The sequence below is a fragment of the Hypanus sabinus genome, chromosome 7 (genome assembly GCF_030144855.1).
Source record: "Hypanus sabinus isolate sHypSab1 chromosome 7, sHypSab1.hap1, whole genome shotgun sequence".
Lineage (NCBI taxonomy): Eukaryota > Metazoa > Chordata > Chondrichthyes > Myliobatiformes > Dasyatidae > Hypanus > Hypanus sabinus.
Genome location: NC_082712.1, coordinates 11,162,325 through 11,182,291, shown reverse-complemented (window position 1 = coordinate 11,182,291; position 19,967 = coordinate 11,162,325). Strand labels below are relative to the sequence as shown.

At 45.4% G+C, this 19,967-nt stretch overlaps 1 protein-coding gene across 6 annotated transcripts in view; it reads right to left on the bottom strand.

Annotated features, from left to right (window-relative positions):
* LOC132396564 (zinc finger protein 131-like) overlaps positions 1–19,967 on the bottom strand; it is a 125,613-nt gene that overhangs the window by 34,917 nt on the left and 70,729 nt on the right. For 3 of the 6 annotated variants that reach the window (XM_059974214.1, XM_059974215.1, XM_059974216.1), the window contains exon 8: positions 3,564–6,778. The exons of 2 other annotated variants lie outside the window; for them this stretch is intronic. In XM_059974214.1, coding sequence (XP_059830197.1) covers positions 6,620–6,778 — 159 coding nt within the window. In that variant the 3' untranslated portion in view covers positions 3,564–6,619. Of the gene's footprint in view, positions 1–3,560; positions 6,779–19,967 lie in introns of those variants that run through there. One more of the 6 variants, XM_059974218.1, reaches the window with a different exon arrangement.

Genomic DNA, 19,967 nt, shown 5'->3' with positions numbered 1-19,967 from the left:
CTTGCCCCAACTCTAGTCAACACCCTGGTAAATCTCCCCACTGTCGTGTTTAGTGACAGCTCTCCAACAACAGCATGAACAAAACAGTTCATAATGTTCCAACCAGCATCAACATCAGCTTCATAAATTTTAGTTGCGTCTCCCCGTAACTGCCTATTCCACCCCGGGAGAAATATACTGTCTGTTCACTCAATCCGGATCGTTGGATGGCATGGCTCAAAGGGTCAGATTGGCTGACTCCGTGCTGCATCTCAATAAATAAATAAGCCCCAGCTTGTTCAAACAAATGACATGCTCTCCAACCCATGAAGCATTCTGGTAAATCCCCTTCCCGCCACATCCTTCCTACGTTGAGACAACCAGAACCGAACACAATACGAAATGTCTAGTACCTGCAATACCTAGTATAAAGCAGGACTTTATTTCCTGGAATGCAGGGGACTGAGTGGTAAAGAAACTGGTAAAGACGCTGTCTCAAGAAGACAACATTCATCATCAAATATTTCCATCATCCAGGTATACCATCTTCTCGCAGTTACCATCAAGCAGGAGGAACTGAGGACGAAGTCCCACAACACCAGATCAGAAGGTTCAGAAGGATGAAGTCCCACACCACCAGATCAGAAGGTTCAAAAGGATGAAGTCCCACACCACGAGATCAGGAGGTTCAGAAGGATGTAGACCCACAACACCAGATCAGGGGGTTCAGAAGGATGTAGACCCACAACACCAGATCAGGAGGTTCAGAAGGATGTAGACCCACAACACCAGATCAGGAGGTTCAGAAGGATGTAGACCCACACCACGAGATCAGGAGGTTCAGAAGGATGTAGACCCACAACACCAGATCAGGGGGTTCAGAAGGATGTAGACCCACAACACCAGATCAGGAGGTTCAGAAGGATGTAGACTCACAACACCAGATCAGAAGGTTCAGAAGGATGTAGACCCACAACACCAGATCAGAAGGTTCAGAAGGATGTAGACCCACAACACCAGATCAGGAGATTCAGAAGGATGTAGACCCACACGATGAGATCAGGAGGTTCAGAAGGATGTAGACCCACACGATGAGATCAGGAGGTTCAGAAGGATGTAGACCCACAACACCAGATCAGGAGGTTCAGAAGGATGTAGACCCACACCACCAGATCAGAAGGTTCAGAAGGATGTAGACCCACAACACCAGATCAGGAGGTTCTGAAGGATGTAGACCCACAACACCAGATCAGGAGGTTCAGAAGGATGTAGACCCACACCACCAGATCAGAAGGTTCAGAAGGATGTACACCCACAACACCAGATCAGGAGGTTCAGAAGGATGTAGACCCACACGATGAGATCAGGAGGTTCAGAAGGATGTAGACCCACACGATGAGATCAGGAGGTTCAGAAGGATGTAGACCCACAACACCAGATCAGAAGGTTCAGAAGGATGTAGAGCCACAACACCAGATCAGGAGGTTCAGAAGGATGTAGACCCACAACACCAGATCAGGAGGTTCAGAAGGATGTAGACCCACAACACCAGATCAGGAGGTTCAGAAGGATGTAGACCCACAACACCAGATCAGGAGGTTCAGAAGGATGTAGACCCACAACACCAGATCAGAAGGTTCAGAAGGATGTAGACCCACAACACCAGATCAGAAGGTTCAGAAGGATGTAGACCCACACGATGAGATCAGGAGGTTCAGAAGGATGTAGACCCACAACACCAGATCAGAAGGTTCAGAAGGATGTAGACCCACAACACCAGATCAGGAGGTTCAGAAGGATGTAGACCCACACCACCAGATCAGGAGGTTCAGAAGGATGTAGACCCACAACACCAGATCAGAAGGTTCAGAAGGATGTAGACCTACACGATGAGATCAGGAGGTTCAGAAGGATGTAGACCCACACGATGAGATCAGGAGGTTCAGAAGGATGTAGACCCACACCACCAGATCAGAAGGTTCAGAAGGATGTAGACCCACAACACCAGATCAGGAGGTTCAGAAGGATGTAGACCCACACCACGAGATCAGGAGGTTCAGAAGGATGTAGACCCACACCACCAGATCAGGAGGTTCAGAAGGATGTAGACCCACAACACCACATCAGGAGGTTCAGAAGGATGTAGACCCACACCACCAGATCAGGAGGTTCAGAAGGATGTAGACCCACAACACCAGATCAGGAGGTTCAGAAGGATGTAGACCCACAACACCACATCAGGAGGTTCAGAAGGATGTAGACCCACAACACCAGATCAGGAGGTTCAGAAGGATGTAGACCCACACCACGAGATCAGGAGGTTCAGAAGGATGTAGACCCACAACACCAGATCAGAAGGTTCAGAAGGATGTAGACCCACACGATGAGATCAGGAGGTTCAGAAGGATGTAGACCCACAACACCAGATCAGGTGGTTCAGAAAGATGTAGACCCACAACACCACATCAGGAGGTTCAGAAGGATGTAGACCCACACCACCAGATCAGAAGGTTCAGAAGGATGTAGACCCACAACACCAGATCAGGAGGTTCAGAAGGATGTAGACCCACAACACCAGATCAGGAGGTTCTGAAGGATGTAGACCCACACGATGAGATCAGGAGGTTCAGAAGGATGTAGACCCACACGATGAGATCAGGAGGTTCAGAAGGATGTAGACCCACACCACCAGATCAGAAGGTTCAGAAGGATGTAGACCCACAACACCAGATCAGGAGGTTCAGAAGGATGTAGACCCACACCACGAGATCACGAGGTTCAGAAGGATGTAGACCCACACCACCAGATCAGGAGGTTCAGAAGGATGTAGACCCACAACACCAGATCAGAAGGTTCAGAAGGATGTAGACCCACAACACCAGATCAGGAGGTTCAGAAGGATGTAGACCCACAACACCAGATCAGGAGGTTCAGAAGGATGTAGACCCACAACACCAGATCAGGAGGTTTAGAAGGATGTAGACCCACAACACCAGATCAGGAGGTTCAGAAGGATGTAGACCCACAACACCAGATCAGGAGGTTCAGAAGGATGTAGACCCACAACACCAGATCAGGAGGTTTAGAAGGATGTAGACCCACAACACCAGATCAGAAGGTTCAGAAGGATGTAGTCCCAAACCACTAGATGCGTTCCCTCAACCATTCAGTTCTTGAACCAACTGGCACAATTGTATTTAACACTGCACCTTAGCAACAGTATGACCACTTTCACTTTGCTCTACAATGGACTCTATTTGGTTCTGTTTGTGTTCTTTCTTGTAAATATTTTATAAAATTATACATGTATACATGTATAAATATATACAGTGAAACCCTGTTATAATGCGATCATTTTGGTCCATAAAATGTCATCGCGAAAAAAGCGGAGTCACACTATATCAGGGTTTAAGCTGACCCAGTGCTGTCCTAACATCCTAAAACACCCCTATTTTCACCCTATTTGACCCATTTTTTGCACATTTACCTGATGGCAAGTAAATTACCTTCGAATTAAAGAATTCCTCGAATAAATCATTGTTGTTACTGTAGATATTAAAACACAAATTAACTTTTAGTAAAGCTTTTTAATACACAAAACAACAAATAAAAACATTCAAGAATATTAGCAATCATTATTTACAGTTTATTTCTTAAAAAAGTGATTGAGTGTTCCTTGCCTGAATGTAGCATGTCACTGGCTGCGAGCGAAATCTAGAATGCTTCTGAGTTGCAGGTTTTTTATGTGGTCCACCTCCTGGGTCTCCAGCCAACGGAGGCTAGCCGCAAGGTGTTCAATGGCTTCAGACAATTTTGGGGTAGGGGGTGGAGGCTCTTCATTATCATCTACTTGTGGCTCGAGAACCAGTATACTTGCCTCCGCCGGTGCTATAGTTACATTACGGATGATCTTGGCGTCTGTCAGTTGCTCATATGTTGGGCATTCGTCATCGGCTTTCAGTCCTGCTTCTTCAACTTTGCAAAATGACGTGCCTAACTTTTCTTCATGAGACTTCCAGCCACGAAGGGTTGATTCCGGTATCCCTAGGTCTTGTGCAACTTGAGTTTGACTTTTAGTCTCGATTCCGTCAAGTGTGTGAAGCTTACCTTTCACAGAAAAAGATTTTCTTTTTCTCACAGTTTGTTCCATTTTGAGCAAAAAAAAAGGTCCAATGACTCACACAAAATGCAGCAGAATGCAGCAGGCCAGGCAACATCTGGTCAAGACCCTTCATCAGGACTAACGGGAAAAAGAGATAGTAAGAGATTTAAAAGTGGAAGAGGGAGGGAGAGACCCGAAATGATAGGAGAAGACAGGAGGGGGAGGGATGAAACCAAGAGCTCGGAAGTCCATTGGCAAAAGGGATACAAGTTTGGAGAAGGGGGAGCATGGATTGACATGGACATGGAGTCCAAAGACTCATCGTGTTATATCCGAATTTGCGTTAATTTGGGGCACGTAAAATTGGGGTTTCACTGTAACTGTTTTTCTTGTGCATGCTGTTTATCTGACCCTCTGTATCTGTGATGCTGCTGTAAGGAAGTTTTTCATTACATCTGTGCACACACAGACTTGTGCAGATAACAGTAAACTCCACTTTGACCTTGCATACAAATTGGGCAAATTGCAACAGTACTGAAAATGGCCGTAAGACCATAAGGCATGGGAGCAAAATTAGACTGTTTGACCTATCAAGTCTGCTCCACCGTTCAATCATGGCTGATTTATTATCTCTCTTAACCCTATTTGCATGCCTTCTCCCAGGAACCTTTGACACCCTTAGTAATCAAGAACCTATCACCTTCCACTTTAAATATCCAGTGACTCACCCTCCACAGAAATCTATGGCAATAAATTTCAGTTTCACTACCCTCTGGCTAAAGAAATTCCTCAACATTTAATTAGGCATTCCTCAGTTCTGAGGCTGTTCCCTCTGGTCCTAAAGTCCCCAGCTATTGTAAACATCCTCTCCACATCCACTCTACTTAGGCATTTCAATATGTGATGGGTTTTAAAGAGATCCTCCCTCATTCTTCGAAAGTCCAGCGAGTACATTCTCAGAGCAATCAAACACTCCACATGTTAACCTTTTCCACAAAACCATAATGCATAGGAGCAGAATTAGGCCATCTGACCCATTGAGTCTGCTCTGCCATTCAATCATGGCTGATCCTGTTTTTCTACCTCCTCCTCAACCCCAGTTCCCGGCCTTTACCCCGTAACTTTTGAAGTCATGTCTGGTCAAGAACCTATCAATCTCTGCCTTAAATATACCCAACAACCTGGGCTCCACAGCTGTGCTTTGAAAGAGTGCCCCTCTATCCTGAGGCTGTGCCCTCTTGTCCTAGACTCTCCCACCATGGGAAACATCCTTTCCACATCTACTCTGTCTTGGCCTTTCAACAAATGAAAGGTTTCAATGAGATTCTCTCTTGTCCTTCTGAATTCCAGTGAGTACAGATCCAGAGCCATCAAACGTTCCTCGTATGATAAGCCTTTCATTCCTGGAATCATCCTTGTGAACCTCCTCTGAACCCTCTCCAATGCCAGCACATCTTTTCTAAGATGAGAGGCCCAAAACTGTTCACAATACTCAAGGTGAGGCCTCACCAGTGCCTTATAAAGACTCAGTGTCACATCCCTGCTCTTGTATTCTAGACCTCTTGAAATGAAAGCTAACATGGCATTTGCCTTCCTCACCACTGACTCAACCTGTAAGTTAACCTTCACGGTGTTCAGCACAAGGAGTCCCAAGTCCCTCTACATCTCAGATTCCTGGATTTTCTCCCCATTTAGAAAATAATCCGAATACTTATTTCTACTACCAAAGTACATGATTTTCATTCCTGGGTCACTCTCATAAACCTGCTTGGGACTCTCTCCAACGTAGCACATCTTTTCTTAGACAAAAGACTCAAGACTGCTCACAATTCTGACCAATGCCTGTAGAGCCTCAGCAGCACAATCTTCATTTTGTATTTTAATCCACTGGAAATGAATGCTAATGCTGCAACCTATCAAGGCCGAATGCAAAGGATAAGAAAGTGACCAAGCAACAGGTCATTATGAATCCAGTATTGTGAAAAAGAAAGGCTAATTAATTATAAACACAAGAGATTCGGCAGATGCTGGAAGTCCAGAGAAGACAAAATGCTGGAGGAACGAAGCAGATCAGGCAGCATCTACAGAGGAATAAAGAGCCAACATTTAAGGTCCTGATGAAGGGCCTTGGCCAAAATGTCAATGAATTATTTTATTTTGAAAGTCTGGTATCCAGAGGAGCCACTGGCCCAGAGTTATCAGCAGCACCAGTCCACGGCAGGGAACGCACCAGATGATAAATTAACCTGGGGATGGATCAGACTCGCGCTGCACAAGCCTTGTACCAATATCAGCACACAAGCGACACCAAGAAGATGGGCTAAACTGGGGACAACTTGAAAGACTGGCCAAGGACAGAGGACTCGTGACCTATTGTCACTGGCCTATGCCCCACTAGGGGTGGTGGGCTTATAATGGTTGTCCGTCATATCCAACAATGACAGGGGGGCTGTGCCAGAGAGTTTTTAGAGCGGAAAAGCCTTTGTACCGGGGCAGTTCCACTCTCTTGCCCTTGGAAGTCTGGGTCCAGTGGTACGATTAGTCGTCACAAACTGTAGTAGATTGTAGTAGATGACCATGACTTCTGTGTCCTGTCATGCCCTTCATTCTCCACGAACTGTTGCTGACCCACCGTTCTAGATGCTTGATCTCACAGTAGATGTCATCCTCCCAGTCTGTTGGAACCGACTTCACATGCTAGGACAGGCATATCCCTATCTCATTGGGAGTATGGAGCCCACCATCTATCCTGACCTGGTTTACTAATGTGTGGCCACGGTTGCATGTAAACAGCTACTTGGAACCACAAGTGAGAGCTGAGTGGGACCCAAAGGTAAGGAGCCAAGCTAGAATGGAGATGACAAGCCAGGAAGAAAGTGATGAGGATGTATCAGTAACTACCGACAGGCACAAACAAGTACAAATTGTCCTTTGATTTTTGCAATATCATGTCAGCATATGGAACTGGGAAAGGAACACAGAATTAATATGAAATGCACCAAATGTCAACCTAGATCTTAGAAAATGATTCATTATGCTCCTGTGTTAAAAAGCACAGTGACTGTTTAGATCTAACATATTCACATTGCATTCTTTAACATCACAAGACACCTTATTAGCACATTTGACCCTTAAGCTGGTAAGATTCTGACAGTCAGGGGTGACACTATTACCAGAGGGCATGATAAGCTGAGAGGGAGTAATTTCAAAGATGATATGAGGGGCAAGTTTTTTGTTAAAAACACAAGTGTGTGGTGGGTGTCTGGAATGCTCAGCCTGGAGTGGGGGTAGAGGCAGATACATTACAGAATTTTAAGAGACATTTGGATAGACACATGGATGTGAGGAAAATGAAAGGATATGGACAGAGGGGATCAGTTTAGCTGGCCAAGTGATTGCTAATTTAATCGGTTCGGCACAACGTTGTGGGCTGAAGGTCCTGTTCCAGTGCTCACTGTTCTCTATAAAAAAAAGTTTTGTCAGAATGGTAGGTTTTAAAAAACTGATAGAGACACAAGAGGAGGCAGATGCTGGAATCTGGAGAAATGCAGTCTGCTGCAGGAACTCACCAGATCTAGCAGCATCTGAGCCAGAAAGGTATGAACAATCTCATTCGTCCAGCTGAGCTCCTCCTGCAGGCTGCCCATTGCAAACAGATCAGCAAGTAACAGAGTGAGCTCCAAAGTTCGGGATTTCGGGATATCAGCACCAAAAGGAATGGACACAAATGTGGGAGGTTGTCAACTTGGGAATGATCAAAGCTGTGGGAGTGAAGAGATCTTCAAGGGTTGGACATATGGAGGGAGATGTAGATCAATTGTAGAGGAGACAGATTGAGGGAGACTGGCGGAGATCCCGGGATGAATTGAGGGAGACGGGTGGAGATCTGGACACAGATTGGGGGAGACGGGGGGAGTTCCAGGGATGGACTGGGGCAGACGGAGAAAGCTGTGGAGAAGATTGTGGAGACAGGGTGCTGAAAGGTCTGTGTGAGGGATTTGTTACCAATGATGGGAACTGGGGTATAATTTAACTAACAGCTGCTGGGATAAAAGAGGAATGGAATGTTAGGTTGGTTAGGATAAACTGCAGAGCTTTGGATAACTTCAGTTCAATGGCAAGTGGATGGAATGCTGGTGGAAAGGGATAGTCATGTCATAGAATCTACAGGCTATTCAGCTCACTGCATCCACACTGCCTAGTGAGTCTCCAGCTATATTAACCCTGTCCTCCAGCATTTGTCCTGCAAACTTCTGTGACTGGGTGAGTCAAGTGCCTGTTACAAGGGTGGCTTGAATTAGGAGTTCAATTCCAACACTGTCCGTGATCGCCCCGTGACTGCTTGGGTTTCCTCCCACATTACAAAGGCTTATCGGTTAGTCATTGCCAATTGCCCTGTGATTACGCTAGGGTAAATAGGTGGGTTACAGGCAAGATGGAAGGGCCCAATTCAAGGGAGAGAAGAAGGACACCTGCCTTGGGTGGTGTGTTCACTACTCTCTGGGTGAAGAAAATCATCTCACTATTTGCAGTGAAGAGGGCAAATGGAATGTTGGCCTTTGTTACAAGGGGAATTGAGTACAAGAGCAAGGATGTCCTTTTGCATTTGTACAGGGCCCTGGTGAGACCACACCTGGAATATTGTGTACAGTTTTGCTCTCCAGGTTTAAGGAAGGACATTCTGGCAATTGAGGAAGTACAGCGTAGATTCACTAGGTTGATTCCTGGGATGGCAGGGCTGTCTTACGCAGAGAGATTGGAAAGATTGGGCTTGTACACGCTGGAATTGAGGAGATTGAGAGGGGATCTGATTGAAACGTTTAAGATAATTAAAGGATTTGATAGGATTGAGGCAGGAAATATGTTCCAGATGTTGGGAGAGTCCAGTACCAGAGGGCATGGATTGAGAATAAGAGGTCAGTTATTTAAAACAGAGTTGAGGAAGAGCTTCTTCTCCCAGAGAGTTGTGGAGGTGTGGAATGCACTGCCTCGGAAGATGGTGGAGGCCAATTCTCTGGATGCTTTCAAGAAGGAGCTGGATAGATATCTGATGGATAGGGGAATCAAGGGATATGGGGACAAGGCAGGGACTGGATATTGATAGTGAATGATCAGCCATGATCTCAGAATGGCGGTGCAGACTCGAGGGACCGAATGGTCTACTTCTGTATCTATTGTCTATTATCTCTTTCCCCTCAGCCTGAAGCACTCTCCTCTAGGTACACCTCCCTCTGATACAGTGCCCTGTCTCTACATCCCTCATGGACACTATGTAAGGTCAATCTTAGTAACAGAACAGTAGGAGGGTCTGTCACTCCCCTCGGAGAGGAGGGTCATATATGGAACAAAAGTTATGAACAATGTGATTCAGTGTCAGACAGAGTTGTTGGGGAGGTGGCTGGAGTCAGTGGCTTAGAAAAAGAGCTGGTAAATGCCACTTGATACTCTCTGTGAGGTAATTACTTAGTTTTATTGCAATAGTATGGTGATAGATGGCAGTGAGATTGAGATGTCTTCATTATCATATATGTGGAAATTAACGTTTACTAAAGACGTTATCAGAGAACTATCACTAGGTTACAAAGTAAGAGAGAAGTAGAACACAGAGCAGTACAGCTCAGGAACGGCCCTTCGGCCCACAATGCTGTGCTAAGCCAATTAGTCATCAAATGGCCAATTGAACTAATCCCTTTGCCTACACAATGTCTATATCCTTCCATTTTTCTCACATTCATGTGCCTATCTCTCTTAAATGTCTCTAAAACGGCCCCAATGTATCTGCCTCTAACCTCAGCCCAGGCAGCACATTCCAGGCACCCACCACTCTGTATGCAAGAAACTTGCCCTTCACATCTCCTTGGAAATTAACCCCTCTCATTTTCAATGCACGTCTTCTGATATTAGACATTTCAACCATATAACCATATAACAATTACAGCACGAAAACAGGCCATCTCGGCCCTTCTAGTCCGTGCTGACGCTTACACTCAGCTAGTCCCACTGGCCCACACTCAGCCCAAACCCTCTATTCCTTTTCTGTCCATATACCTATCCAATTTTACTTTAAATAACAATACTGAACCTGCCTCTACCACTTCTACTGGAAGCTCGTTCCACACAGCTACCACTCTCTGAGTAAAGAAATTCTCCCTTGTGTTACCCTTAAACTTTTGCCCCCAACTCTCATATCATGTCCTCTTGTTTGAATCTCCCCTACTCTCAATGGAAAAAGCCTACCAAGTCAACTCGATCTATCCCCCCCCCATTATTTTAAATACCTCTATCATGTCCCCCCTCAACCTTCTATGCTCCAAAGAATGAAGACCTAACTTGCTCAGCCTTTCCCTCTAACTTAGGTGCTGAAACCCAGGTAACATTCTAGTACATCTTCTCTGTAGTAGCTCTATTTTGTTGATATCTTTCCTATAATTCGGTGACCAGAACTGCACACAATACTCCAAATTCGGCCTTACCAATGCCTTGTACAATTTTAACATTACATCCCAATTCCTTTCCTCAATGCTCTGATTTATAAAGGCCAGCATACCAAAAGCTTTCTTCACCACCCTATCCACATGACATTCCACCTTCTGGGAACTATGCACCATTATTCCTAGATCACTCTGTTCTACTGCATTCTTCAATGCCCTACCATTTACGATATATGTCCTATTTGGATTATTCCTACCAAAATGTAGCACCTCACACTTATCAGCATTCAACTCCATCTGCCATCGTTCAGCCCATTCTTCTAACTGGCCTAAATCTCTCTGCAAACTTTGAAAACCTACTTCATTATCCACAACGCCATCTACCTTAGTATCATCTGCATACTTACTAATCCAATTTACCACCCCATCATCCAGATCATTAATGTATATGACAAACAACAATGGACCCAGTACAGATCCCTGAGGCACACCACTAGTCACCGGCCTCCAACCTGACAAAGTTATCCACCACTACTCTCTGGCATCTCCCATCTAGCCACTGTTGAATCCATTTTACTACTTCAATATTAATACCTAATGATTGAACCTTCCTAAATAACCTTCCATGCGGAACCTTGTCAAAGGCCTTACTGAAGTCCATAGAGACAACATCCACTGCCTTACCCTTGTCAACTTTCCTTGTAACCACTTCAAAAATTTCAATAAGATTTGTCAAACATGACCTTCCACGCACAAATCCATGCTGACTATTCCTAATCAGACCCTGTCTAACCAGATATTTATATATACCATCTCTAAGAATACTTCCCATTTATTTACCCACCACTGATGTCAAGCTGACAGGCCTATAATTGCTAGGTTTATTCTTAGAAGCCTTTTTAAACAATGGAACCACATGAGCAATACGCCAATCCTCCGGCACCATCCCCATTTCTAATGACATTTGAAATATTTCTGTCAGAGCCCCTGCTATTTCTACACCAACTTCCTTCAAGGTCCTAGGGAATATCCTGTCAGGACCCTCTTCTTTAATTGTCATAATTTCCATAACTACCCTACTTGTTTCCCTTACCTTACACAATTCAATATCCTTCTCCTTAGTGAATACCGAAGAAATTGTTCAAAATCTCCCCCATCTCTTTCAGCTCAACACATATCTGTTCACTCTGATTCTCTAAGGGACCAATTTTATCCCCCACTATCCTTTTGCTATTAATATAACTGTAGAAACCCTTCGGATTTATTTTCACCTTACTTGCCAAAGCAACCTCGTATCTTCTTTTAGCCTTTCTAATTTCTTTCTTAAGATTCTTTTTATGTTCTTTATATTCCACAAGCACCTCATTTACTCTATGCTGCCTATATTTATTATAGATCTCCCTCTTTTTCCAAACCAAGTTTCCAATATCCCTTGAAAACCATGGCGCTCTCAAACTTTTAACCTTTCCTTTCAACCTAACAGGAACATAAAGATTCTGTACCCTCAAAATTTCACCTTTAAATGACCTCCATTTCTCTATTACATCCTTCCCATAAAACAAATTGTCCCAATCCACTCCTTCTAAGTCCTTTCACATCTCCTCAAAGTTAGCCTTTCTCCAATCAAAAATCTCAACCCTGGGTCCAGTCCTCTCCTTCTTGGTAATTATATTGAAACTAATGGTATTGTAATCACTGGACCCGAAGTGCTCCCCAACACATATGTCCGTCACCTGACCTATCTCATTCTCTAACAGGGGATCCAACACTGCCCCTTCTCTAGTTGCCCCTTCTATAGCAATATATACCTCTATATATTGCTGCAATAAACTATCCTGCACACATTTTACAAACTCCAAACCATCCAGCCCTTTTACAGAATGAGCTTCCCAGTCTATGTGTGGAAAATTAAAATCTCCCACAATCACAACCTTGTGCTTACTACAAATATCTGCTATCTCTTTACAAATTTGCTCCTCCAATTCTCACTCCCCATTAGGTGGTCTATAATACACCCCTATGAGTGTTACTACACCTTTCCCATTCCTCAATTTCACCCAAATCGTCTCCCTAGATGAGCCCCCTAATCTATCCTGCCAAAGCACCGCTGTAATATTTTCTCAGAAAGCGGCCAGTGAAGGAGTGGAGCTTTGAGGCTTTGACTTGAGAGATTCTGGCAGTTTTGGCAGTTGGACTATGCAATCAAGTTAATCAAGATTTGAATAGCTCAGCAGAAAGCCATTGATTAGACAATCAAGATTTGAATAGCTCAGACTCAGCAGAAAGCAGCTGATTGGGCAATCAAGGTCAGGTGACCAAGCAGTTTCAAAAGCTCAAACAAATAAATAGAGGGTTACCGCAAGCTGAGCAGCCTGTGGAAAGTGGCCAGTGAGTGGAGCTTTGAGGAGAAGAGGCAGAGGACGAGCTTGCTCCCTGCTAGTCTTTACAATGCCTCCTGAGACAGTGATGTGCCTCTCCTGTGAGATGTGGCAGTCTTGGGGGAACTCCCCTCTCCTGCAGAGTTACATCTGCCAGAAGTGCATGTGGCTGGGCGATCTGGAAGACCGTGTGAGGAATGTGGAGCAGCAGCTGGATGACCTTTGACTCATAAGGGAGAATGAGGCAGTCATAGATGAGAGCTACAGGGAGGTAGTCACACCTAGGCTGCTGGAAGCAAGTTGTTGGGTGACAGTCCAAGGGGGGAGAGTGAAGGAGAGTAGACAGGTAGTGCAGAGCACCCCTGTAGCCATTCCCCTGAATAATAAGTTTACCGTCCTGGATGCTGTTGGTGAGGATGACCGATTGGGTGTGAGATGCAGTGGCAGGGCCTCTGGCACTGAGTCTGACCCTATGGTGCAGAAGGATGGGACGGAGAAGAGGAGAGCTGTCGTCATTGGAGATTCTATAGTCAGGGGAGCCGTCAGGAGATTTTGTGGATGTGAGAAGGAAACCCGCATGGTTTGTTGACTCCCAGGAGCCAGGGTCCAGGATGTCTCTGACCGGGTGCATAACATCCTGGTGCAAGAGGGAAAGCAACCAGAAGTCGTGATACATGTTGGGACCAATGACATAGGCAGGAAGATGGATGAGGTCCTGAAGTGTGAGTTTTGGGAACTAGGCAGAAGGCTGAAGAACAGGACCTCAAGGGTGGCGTTCACAGGATTGCTGCCAGTACTACGTGATAGTGATGGTAAGAATTGGAGGAGATGGCAGTTGAATGTGTGGCTGAGGAGTTGGTGCAGGGGGCAGGGTTTCAGATTTTTGGACCATTGGGATCTCTTCTGGGGAAGGTGAGACATGTACAGATTGGATGGGTTGCACCTGAACTCAAGGGGGAGCAATATCCTTGCTGGTAGGTTTGCTAGCATGGTTTGGGAGGGATTAAACTAATTTGCAAGGGGGATGGGACCCGGAGAGATACAGCAGTGAAAGAAGTGCATGGAGTAAAGCCAGATCAAACATATAGAGAGGCTTTCAGGAAAGAGCAGCAGAATAAAGGGTATAAAGGTAGAACGGCTAAAGTGTGTGTACTTCAATACAAGAAGCATCAGGAACAAAGGTGATGAACTGAGAGCTTGGATACATACATGGAATTATGATGTAGTGACCATTATGGAGACTTGGCTGGCACCAGGGCAGGAATGGATTCTCAATATTCCTGAATTTGAGTGCTTTAAAAGGGATAGAGGGGGGAAAAGGGGAAGAGGGGTATCATTACTGGTCAGGGATACTATTACAGCTGCAGAAAGGGTGGGTAATGTAGCAGGATACTATTTTGAGTCTGTATGGGTGGAAGTCAGGACCAGGAAGGGAGCAGTTACTCTACTGGGGGTATTCTATAGGCCCCCTGGTAGCAGCAGAGATACCGAGGAGCAGATTGGGAGGCAGATTTTGGAAAGGTGCAAAAATAACAGGGTTGTTATCATGGGTGACTTTAACTTCCCTAATATTGATTGGCATTTGATTAGTTCCAAGGGTTTAGATGGGGCAGAGTTTAAGTGTGTCCAGGATGGATTCCTGTCAGTATGTTGACAGGCCGACTAGGGGGAATGCCATACTAGATCTAGTATTGGGTAACAAACTGAGTCACAGATCTGTCAGTGGGTGAGCATCTGGGGGACAATGATCACTGCTCCCTGACCTTTAGCATTATCATGGAAAAGGATAGAATCAGAGAGGACAGGAAAATTTTTAATTGGGGAAGGGCAAATTATGAGGCTCGAAGGCTAGAACTTGCGGGTGTGAATTGGGATGATGTTTTTGCAGGGAAATGTACTATGGACATGTGGTCAATGTTTAAGGATCTCTTGCAGGATGTTGGGGATAAATTTGTCCCGGTGAGGAAGATAAAGAATGGTAGGGTGAAAGAACCATGGGTGACGAGTGAGGTGGAAAATCTAGTCAGGTGGAAGGCGGCAGCATACATGAGGTTTAGGAAGCAAGTATCAGATGGGTCTATTGAAGAATATAGGGTAGCAAGAAAGGAGCTTAAGAAGGGGGCATGAGAAGGCCTTGGCGAGTAGGGTAATGGAAAACCCCAAGGCATTCTTCAATTATGTGAAGAACAAAAGGATGACAGGAGTGAAGGTAGGACCGATTAGAGATAAAAGTGGGAAGACATGCCTGGAGGCTGTGAAAGTGAGCGAGGTCCTCAATGAATGTCTCTTTGGTATTCACCACTGAGAGGGAACCTGATGACAGTGAGGGCAATATGAGTGAGGTTGATGTTCTGGAGCATGTTGATATTAAGGAAAAGGAGGTGTTGGAGTTGTTAAAATACATTAGGATGGATAAGTCCCCGGGGCCTGACAGAATATTCCCCAGGCTGCTCCATGAGGCAAGGGAAGAGATTGCTAAACCTCTGGCTAGGATCTTTATGTCCTCATTGTCCACGGGAATGGTACCGGAGGATTGGAGGGAGGCGAAAGTTGTTCCCTTGTTCAAAAAAGGTAGTAGGGATAGTCCAGGTAATTATAGACCAGTCAGCCTTGCGTCTGTGGTGGGAAAGCTGTTGTAAAAGATCCTTAGAGATAGGATCTATGGGCATTAAATGAATCATGGTGTGATCTGGGACATGCTTTGAGAAGGGCAGATCGTGCTTAACAAGCCTGATAGAGTTCTTTGAGGAGGTGACCAGGCATATAGATGAGGGTACTGCAGTGGATGTGATCTACATGGATTTTAGTAAGGTATTTGACAAGGTTCCACACGGTAGGCTTATTCAGAAAGTCAGAAGGCATGGGATCCAGGGAAGTTTGGCCAGGTGAATTCAGAATTGGCTTGCCTGCAGAAGGCAGAGGGTCATAGTGGAGGGAGTACATTCAGATTGGAGGGTTGTGACTAGTGGTGTCCCACAAGGATCTGTTCTGGGACTACTTTTTGTGATTTTTATTAATGACCTGGATGTGGGGGTAGAAGGGTGGGTTGGCAAGTTTGCAGACAACACAAAGGTTGGTGGTGGTGTAAATAGTGTAGAGGACTGTCGAAGATTGCAGAGAGACATTGATAGGATGCAGAAGTGGACTGAGAAGTGGCAGATGGAATTCAACCCGGAGAAGTGTGAGGTGGTACACTTTGGAAGGACAAACTCCAAGGCAGAGTACAAAATAAATGGCAGTATACTTGGTAGTGTGGAGGAGGAGAGGGATCTGGGGGTACATGTCCACAGATCCCTGAAAGTTGCCTCACAGCAGATAGGTAGTTAAGAAAGCTTATGGGGTGTTAGCTTTCATAAGTCGAGGGATAGAGTTTAAGAGATGCAATGTAATGATGCAGCTCTATAAAACTCTAGTTGGGGCACACTTGGAGTACTATGTCCAGTTCTGGTTGCCTCAGTATAGGAAGGATGTGGAAGCATTGGAAAGGGTACAGAGGAGATTTACTAGGATGCTGCCTGGTTTAGAGAATATGTATTATGATCAGAGATTGAGGGAGCTAGGGCTTTATCCTTTGGATGGAAGGAGGATGAGAGGAGACATGATAGAGGTGTACAAGATATTAAGAGGAATAGATAGTGGACAGCCAGCAGCTCTTCCCCAGGGCACCACTGCTCAGTACAAGAGGACATGGCTTTAAAGTAAGGGGAGGGAAGTTCAAGGGGGATATTAGAGGATGGTTTTTCACTCAGAGTGGTTGGTCCATGGAATGCACTGCCTGAGTCAGTGGTGGAGGCAGACACTAGTAAAGTTTAAGAGACTACCAGACAGGTACATGGAGGAATTTAAGGTGGGGGGGGGGGGGGATTATATGGGAGGCAGGGTTTGAGGGTCGGCACAACTTTGTTGGCCGAAGGGCCTGTAATATGCTGTACTATTCTATTGTAAAATCTATTGTAAAGAAATGCAACACCTCCCCCTCTTGCTCCTCCGATTCTATCGCACCTGAAGCAACGAAATCCAAGAATATTTAGTTGCCAATCACACTCCTACTGCAACCGTGTTTCACTAACAGCTACAACATATTTCCAGGGATCCATCCATGCTCTAAGCTCATCCACCTTTCTTACAATGCTCCTAGCATTAAAATAGATGCATTTAAGAAACTTTCCACCTCTTCCTCTCTGTTTATCCCTAATGATGCAATCAACTTTATTATCTTTTTCTTCCATCTCCCCTACATCTTCAGTCTGAGCGCTCCCCTTCTCTATCACCTGCCTATCCTCCCTCACACACTGTCTACTAGCTTTCTCTATTTGTGAACTAAACTCCTCTCCCCTAGTCTCTTCAAACTGATTCCCACCCCCCAACCACTCTAATTCAAAGTCTCCCCAGTAGCCTTAGCAAATGTCCCCGCCACGATATTGGTCCCCCTAGGATTTAACCATGGTAGAAAGATACTGTCTATCGACTCATAACCTTATAAACCTCTATCAGATCACCCCTCAGCCTCCATTGCTCCAGAGAAAACAACCAATGTTTGTCCAACCTTGAGTTATAGTTTAAGTTGAATTGTCTATGAATACAGCCAAATGAAACAATGTTATTCTGGGGCCAAGGTACAAAACACAATACCAACAGACAGACACAGCATAAGGCACATAAATCACATACAAGATATCAATAAAATAAAGTAAAACAAATAAATAGAGGCCAAGACTCTGACTCCACTAATGTTGCAGAAAACCATAATTAAACGCAATATAGCTTGTCTTCTGCCAAGCGAACATTAGGGGCAGCAACGACTCTGTCCTGGACACTGCACCACAGCACCTCTCTCCTGGGCAACAAGTGACACCACAGCTTGAGGCCTGGTCCTCGCTATGACTGTGGAAGCGCAGCACCCCCCCCCCCCTCACCCCAATACGCCAATAAATTAGTGAATCAGACTTGCAGCATTCCACATTAACAATGTCCAGCAGGGTTTTGCAATCAAAAGAAAAGTGACTAAAATGATCACTCGCTGCTAGACTCCACACCATCTTCGCTAACTCCTCTCTGACACAGGTGGCAGCACCATCCGCACTGTCCAGCTCCTGTAATTTCTCCAGCAGTGAGCAAGTCACCGATGGGGTAGATCTGCACTACTTCAAATTCTTAATGTCTAGCAGGGTCTTGCGATTGTAAAAAAAAATACATTTAAAAATTGCAGTAACACCTTTGGTAGAAGCCACTGTGATCGATCGCACCACCATCTTACCTGAAGCATCCATTATATTTAGCACCTGTCCTCTAATTCAAGCAGCAACCTGGTAAATCTCTTCTTTAGAGGGAAATATAGGTGCTCAGTGGACACATTAAGACAACTGTAATTGTAAGGGGCAGCATGGTAGAGTACTAGTTGGCACAACACTCTACAGTGCTTGGCATCACTGACTGGCATCGCTGTCTGTAAGGAACTTGGACATTCTCGCCATGACTGCGTGGGTTTCCTCCCGCATTCCAAAGACGTACATGTCAGGGGTAGTAAGTTGTGGGTTTGATGTGTTATCACCAGAAGAGAGGTGACTCTTCGGACTGTGTTGGTGATTGATGCAAACAGCATCATTGTACGTCTGACAAATAAAACTAATCTTTATCATCATCTGCTCTCTGCCTATGCCTGCAAAGATGAGAACAAGCTTTCTTGAAGCCAAAGAGTAGAAATAAAGAAAACACCCGCTGGAAGTGATTAGCTCAACTCAACTTTTGCAAAAATGGAGTAATTTAGGGGAAGGGCATTCATCCTCTGAGGCAAGCCAAAGTGGTCACTGACCAGTCAAAACAAAAGTGAACAAAACTCCTCTTATCTCCTACACCTGAGATTCCGCAGATGCTGGAAATCTTGACAACACACAAAATGTTAGGGAAACTCAGCAGGTCGGGCAGCATCTATGGAGAGGAATAATGTCATGTTTTGGATCAAGACCCTTGTCAGGACTGGACAGAAAGAGGGAAGAAGCCGGAAAATGAAGGGGCAGGAAAGGGATGGAGTATGAGCTGGAATGTGATAGGTGAGGGGGAAGAAGCTGGGAGGGGAGAGGTGGAAGAGGTAAAGGCCTGAAAATGGAAGCTGATAGGAGAGGACAGGGGATCATGGGAGACAGGGAAGGAGCAATGATACCAGAGGAAAGTGATGAACAGGTGAGAAGGGGTAAGAGGCGAACCAGAATGGGAATTGAAAAAGATGTTGGGAGAATGGATGATTATGCCATCTGGTTGAAGGCTACCACAAAAGAATCTGAGGTGTTGCTTCTCCAAACTCGTCATGGCTATCGAGAAGGCCATGGACCAACATGTCAGAATGGGAATCCCCATCCTCCCCTCACATACCACCTGCCAGCTTGCACTCCTTCCCCTTCTTAGTCTGGCTCCTACCCCTTAATTTCCAGTTACGATGAAAGGTCTCAGTCCAAAACTTCGACTGTTTGTTCCCTCCATAGATGCTGCCTGACTTGCTGAGGTCCTCCAGCATTCTGTGTGTAATGCTCCCATCTCCAGTCTGGCCAGTCTAGGAGTTTGAAAGTCACAGCAGTGCCTCAAATTCTAGAATGTCACATGATCTAATCACCAGCATTATTCAACAGTAGCAAGCATTCCTAATTGTCCCAGTCCTGGGAGTGTGTCACAGAACACTGTAGAAGGAGCTGTATTGTCCCAGTTCAGGTGAGTGGGACTGGATATACAAAATAAACGGTGTGAAGGATCTTCACTCTGTATTTAACCCCAGGAATGTATGATGGGACGGTGAGGGGGGAGTTTCACTCTGTGTCTGATCCCGGGAGTGTGTGATGGGACAGTGTAGAGGGAACTTCACTCTGTGTCTGACCCCGGGAGTGTGTGATGGGACAGTGTGGAGGGAGCTTCACTCTGTGACTGATCTCGGGAGTGTGTGATGGGACAGTGTTGAGGGAGATTCGCTCTGTGTCTGACCCTGGGAGTGTGTAATGAGACAGTGTAGAGGGAGTTCCACTCTGTGTCTGACCCCGGGAGTGTGTGATGGGACAGTGTAGAGGGAACTTCACTCTGTGTCTGACCCCG